This window comes from Mesoplodon bidens (assembly GCF_964165515.1).
Source record: "Mesoplodon bidens genome assembly, chromosome: 12".
Classification (NCBI taxonomy): Eukaryota; Metazoa; Chordata; class Mammalia; order Artiodactyla; family Ziphiidae; genus Mesoplodon; species Mesoplodon bidens.
In genome coordinates, this window is record NC_138168.1 from 61,939,221 (window position 1) to 61,945,220 (window position 6,000).

Here is a 6,000-nt window from a genome sequence, read left to right on the forward strand (position 1 = left end):
AGGCTGGATTTTCTCACCAGCCAGTTCAGCTAGCTAAAATTCTAGATACCATCCATGACCCTGTTATTTAAGGACAATTCAAAAATCATAAATAGAAATTCAAAAGGAGAGCTTGATTTTGCAAGACAGAATTCGATGCCATGAAGCAACCCTCTCAGAAATTTGCCAGAGACCTTGTGGGTCTTAAAATATTCTCTGTTTCCTACCAGCCAGATTTGGCAGCTTGAGATCTATTCATCACAAATAATGACAAATATTTTACCAAGTCACAAAATGTTGCTTTTTATTTTGGTATTAAATTTTTTCAAATTTTTAACTAGGAAAGTTAATATAGTAATATTTTGATTATATAGCAAATCTCAGGAAAAGTATTACTCCCTTACTAAGCATTTTAGCAAATATCTCTTGACACTAGCTATGTGTAAGTTATGATATTAAATATTTCTGATAATAAAAATGTGGATTGAACTTGACGTTTGACCACAAGAAGTGGAAGAACAAAGACATTATAATATGGTGAGTGCCATAGAACACTTGCTAAAATGCTCTGAGGAATGAACTCGTGTGGGAGTTTGCTTAGAGAGTCACAGAAGGCTTTATAAAGGAAGTGGAATATCAGCTTCAGTGATTAGCCAGCTGATAATATGTGAAATATGTGAAAAGGGGGATCTAGACAGATGAAACATTATTAACGGAGTCTCAGAAATAGTATAGTATGGAGTACAGGCAATATGGTTGTGTTTTAGTTTTTGTAAATGAAAGAGAGCAGTTGGAGATGAAGCTAAATTCAGTAGTTGAATTCATGGGTTTGAAATCTCAGATTAAAACTTTGGTAGGTAGTGGAGAATATTTTATCCATTCTTCCACTCTTTAAACAACTTCAGAGCTGTATTTTAGGATAACTAATCTGCCCTCAGTGCATAAGCTTGATTGTGGAGGAAGAGAAATGGAGTTTGGAAGACCAGTTAGGAAGTTATTATAATGGTCTAGTAAGAGTTCATAAGACCTGCACTAGGCTGGAAAGAGCAGGATTGGAATGAAGGAGTAGAATTGAGAGACATTCTATAGTGAACATTTCTAGGAGTTAGAACCTGATTGGAAGATGAGAGGAAGAAGGAAGGGAGGAGTTAAAGATAACTATGGAGAGTCAAGCCTGAGAACTGAGAGCATTGAAAAAGTCAGACAAGTCAAGTAGTACGGGTAGAAGATGAGTCCAGCTCTGTGTGTTGTGGGATGGAAGGTGAGTTCAGCTTTGCTAGAGGAGCACGAATGTACATATATATGTCCCCAATGGAGAGCTGGAAATGTGAAATTGAAACTCAGGCTACAGTTTGAAATACAGACTTGGGACTCATTAGCTTAAAGGAAATGGTGGAAAGTGTGGGAGGGAAAATGAATACCAAGGGGGAGCATAAAGAGAAGATGGCCAAGGACAGGACACTGGAGGGAAGGTGGTCTACTTTTAGGCAAAAGAGGATGAGCCAAAATCGAAATAGTCAGTGAAGTCAGGGAAGAGCCAGAAGACTTAGTATCATAAATAGCTGGACAAGAGAGAGTTTCAAGAAAGGAAGGGTCATGTAATATCCATGGAAAGAGAGAAGTGAGGAAGATGAGAATTGAGCAGGAGAAATTAAACGTGGTAGGTAAGAGTTCATTGGTGACTTTCACAAGAATGGTCTTAGAACTGTGAGTTGCTGGAATGTATTCTATTTGTAAATCTAGAGTTTGTTTGGGGCCTATTAAGTGTTCTGGATTTTTCTGTTTCTTTAAAATAACAGATAATGAAGGATGATGTATGTGTGTGTGTGTGAGAGAGAGAGAGACAGAGACAGAGAATATGTGCATCTTGTGACCAAGGAACTGTTTTATATAATAAGCGATAAAATTATTTAAGTAAAATATACCTTGAGCTCACATTTCATTAATAATAGAAACACTAATTCAGCCAAAAAAGGAAATCTCCAGAATTTTACATTAGTCAATAAACAAAACTTCTACCCAAATTAAAGACTTATTCCTCGGCCCCATTGCATTACATGAAACAATAACAACAACAATATACAGGTTAGCCAAAATGTTCGTTCAGGTTTTTCCACAACATCTTATATAAACAATTGCTGAACTGCTGTGCATACCTCAGAACATACTTAGATCGTCGTCTTTTTCTCTTCTTTTCAGAATAGAAGACTGAACTATGATAGCAACTGGTGGAGTGATAACTGGCCTGGCCGCCTTGAAGAGGCAAGACTCTGCCAGATCGCAGCATCATGTCAACCTCAGCCCGTCACCTGCTGCCCAGGAGAAGAAACCGGTCAGGCGTCGACCTCGGGCCGACGTCGTGGTTGTTCGTGGCAAAATCCGGCTTTATTCCCCATCTGGTTTCTTCCTCATTTTAGGAGTCCTTATCTCCATTGCAGGAATCGCAATGGCAGTCCTTGGATATTGGCCTCAAAAAGAACGTTTTCTCGATGCTGAGACGACATTGTCAACAAACGAAACTCAGGTCATCCGGAGCCAAGGTGGTGTGGTAGTTCGCTTCTTTGAGCAGCATTTGCATTCTGATAACATGAAAATGCTTGGACCTTTCACAATGGGGATTGGCATTTTCATTTTCATCTGTGCTAATGCCATTCTTCACGAGAACCGTGACAAAGAAACAAAAGTCATACATATGAGGGATATCTATTCCACAGTCATCGACATCCACACGCTAAGAATCAAGGAGCAAAAGCATATGAATGGCATCTACCCTGGTTTAATGGGGGAAACGGAAGTCAAACAGAATGGGAACTCCTGTGCCTCGAGACTGGCAGCAAATACCATTGCTTCTTTTTCAGGTTTTAGGAGCAGTTTTCGGATGGACAGCTCTGTTGAGGAGGACGAGCTGGTGAGAAATGAAAGTAAGAGTTTTGGACATCTTATGCCACCTTTGCTCTCTGCCAGCTCTAACTCTGTTTGTGGCCTCTATCCACCTCCTTCCCAGACAACTGATGATAAGACCAGTGGCCCTAAGAAATGTGAAACCAAGTCAATTGTGTCATCGTCCATCAGTACTTTTACATTGCCTGTGATCAAACTTAATAATTGCGTTATTGATGAGCCCAGTATAGATAACATCACTGAGGATGCTGATAACCTCAAAAGTAGGTCGAGGAATTTGTCAATGGACTCCCTTATGGTCCCTTTGCCCAATACTAGTCAGTCCTTCCAGCCAGTCAGTATGATGCTCCCAAGGAATAATTCCGTTGGGGAGTCACTGTCAAGTCAGTACAAGTTCTCTGTGGCCCTTGGACCTGGGGCTGGACAGCTCTTGTCTCCTGGGGATGCTAGAAGACAGTTTGGGTCCAACACATCCTTGCATTTGCTCTCGTCACACTCGAAATCCTTAGACTTAGACCGGGGTCGCTCCACCTTAACCGTTCAGGCAGAACAACGGAAACATCCAAGTTGGCCTCGGTTGGATCGAAGCAACAGCAAAGGATACATGAAACTAGAGAACAAAGAGGACCCGATGGAGAGGCTGCTTGTACCCCAAGCTGCAATCAAGAAAGACTTTACCAATAAGGAGAAGCTTCTTATGATTTCAAGATCTCACAATAATTTGAGTTTTGAACATGATGAGTTTTTGAGTAACAACTTGAAGCGGGGAACTTCTGAAACAAGGTTTTAATGTTGAAAAAATATCTTATTTTACAAGGCTATATATTCTAAGCCTATTTTCACCAGTGTTCCCTTGTTAAAGCCTTGATTATAAGCCTTTTTAATCAAATGGTTTGTGGTGTATTAGACCTGGCTGCTTAATTCTGTAATGGAGATGGTTATATGTTTGGATTACTTAGGATTGCAGTACTCTATATTACTAGATATGAAGTTATTTTTTTCTGTTCCCTTGAAAGCATGGGCTCTTTCATTAATCCGAATACAAAATACTTCCATCCAAATAAAAGTTCCTATTCTTTACTTTAAAGTTCTTTCACTGATGGTCATATTCATAGAGCAAAGTGTCCAGTTTAGAAAAGGCAGGGTACCAAAGTGTAGACTAGAAGTGCCAAATTCAATGCAAATCTTAGGTGTCATTTTCTGAAAAATTGCTTTTATATAGGATTGGTTAAATTATTTAAAAGGAAAAAGGTCTAGCTTCTGTGCAAGCTAAATAATGTGAATTGGTTAAATTGGCTTAGTTCTGAGTAGCTAATTGACAAGAATTGGTTGAGTTTGGTTGTGACTAGTACTCTGAGCTCTAGGTAGGTACTATTTTTTTCAATATCAGTTCTATTTTAGTGATATTTTATTAAGAAACCATGTATTCAAGAGCCATGGCTGAGAATGCCAGATATTCTTAGGGGTAAATATCAAAATGATCAGCTATAACTTTAGATATTCAGAATAAAAATTTCTTTGCAACTGACTTGAAAAATGAATGAACCAAGTTAGTGTTTAGAAGTGCTATCTTGAAATAATTATATATATGAAGAAAAGATTGACTAATGAATAAAAATACATACTAGTTAATGCTAACTAGTTTCAGTACCTTTTCCTAGCTGTCTCTCTTATCATCTAATATGCACTCACTCCCACATCCTTGTTTTCCCCCAATATTTTTTAGATCCTGTTATTTGGAAGATAATCAGCTAACCTTGACATTTCTTTTATCTTTGCATATCACTAAGTTGGTGGTTGAAGAAAATTTAGTCCTTGATACATTGCCTTGAAATTTACCTTATGCTAGAAAGCCTTATGATAACTCCAAAGACTTTCTTACGGTGTAATAAATATTTTCGATTGTGGTTCTCAGTTATTGAAGATAATAAATATTAAAATGGATTTTCCATCAGAAAATTTTCATGTTTTCCATTAAGGTAACCTAATTTTAAAAAATTGTTTAACGGAATACTCAGGAAATTTTACAAGTTTTTCCCAATGCATACACATTTCTGAACATCAGTATTGCAGTTGTTATGGAAGAGGAGAAGGAAGATATCTTTGTATTTGTAGCTCCCCACAATTCCACCTTGTATTAGCATCACGAGCTTCCTTGGACTGAGGCACAGTGTTACTTATTAGAACATCAAGCCTGTGTATTGTAATGGAGTGGGCTTAATATTTTATGATAAAGCATTTAATAAACCTCCAGTCTTAATACAAGTGTGTGTTCTTCATACATTTCTATTATTTTTTGAATAAAATATATTTCTGTTCAAAGTACCATTTTTCAAACTTTCAGATACATTCTACTGAAGGTGCTTCATACCGTAGCATCTGCATTGGGTGGTCTGGATTTTTTATTTTGCTTCTATTAGGTTAAAGAACTAGGTCAATCCACCTGTTGTATTAAGCTATTTTCATACTTTGTTATTTGGATGTGATGGTTAATTTTATGTGTCAAGTTGACTGGGCTAAGGGATGTCCAGATTTCTAGGTGTGTCTGTTAGGGTGTCTCCCGAAGAGACTAGCATTTCAATTGGTAGACTGAGTAAAGATAATTGCCCTCACCGATGCAGGTGGATCTAATCCAATCTACTGAAGGACTGAACGGGACAAAAAGGCAGAGGAAGGATGAATTCCCTCCCTCTGCTTGAGCTGGGGCATCCATTTTCTCCTGCCCTAGGACATCAGTGCTCCTGGTCCACAGGCCTTTGGACTCAGACTGGGACTTAACGCCATTGGCTCCCTTGGTTTTTTGGTCTTTGAGTTTGGGCTAGAACTACCACTTGCTTTCCTGGGCCTCTCTAGCTTGCAGGCAGATGGCAGATAGTAGGATTTCTTGGCTCCAGAGCCAATCCTTCAAAATAAATATGTGTGTGTGTATGTGTCTGTATATATATATATATATATATATATATATATGATCTTCTATTGGTTTAGTTTCTCTGGAGAACCCTGACTAATACACTTAGGATGATTTTCACTTAAAATTTCATTGACTTTCAGGAAAATAACCAGATACATAGCATCCAGCAAATGTCAGTGATACTCCCAGATCTGAAAACAATGGCTCAC

General features: G+C 38.2%; 1 protein-coding gene across 1 annotated transcript in view; it reads left to right on the top strand.

Moving 5' to 3' along the window:
* Positions 1-5,145, top strand: part of TMEM200A (transmembrane protein 200A) — a 78,677-nt gene extending 73,532 nt beyond the window's left edge. Inside the window, exon 2 of the mRNA XM_081251206.1 lies at positions 2,179-5,145. Within this exon, the coding sequence (XP_081107332.1) occupies positions 2,195-3,670 (1,476 nt within the window). The 5' untranslated portion in view covers positions 2,179-2,194 and the 3' untranslated portion in view covers positions 3,671-5,145. The remainder of the gene's footprint in view (positions 1-2,178) is intronic.
* Positions 5,146-6,000: the final 855 nt, after the last annotated feature.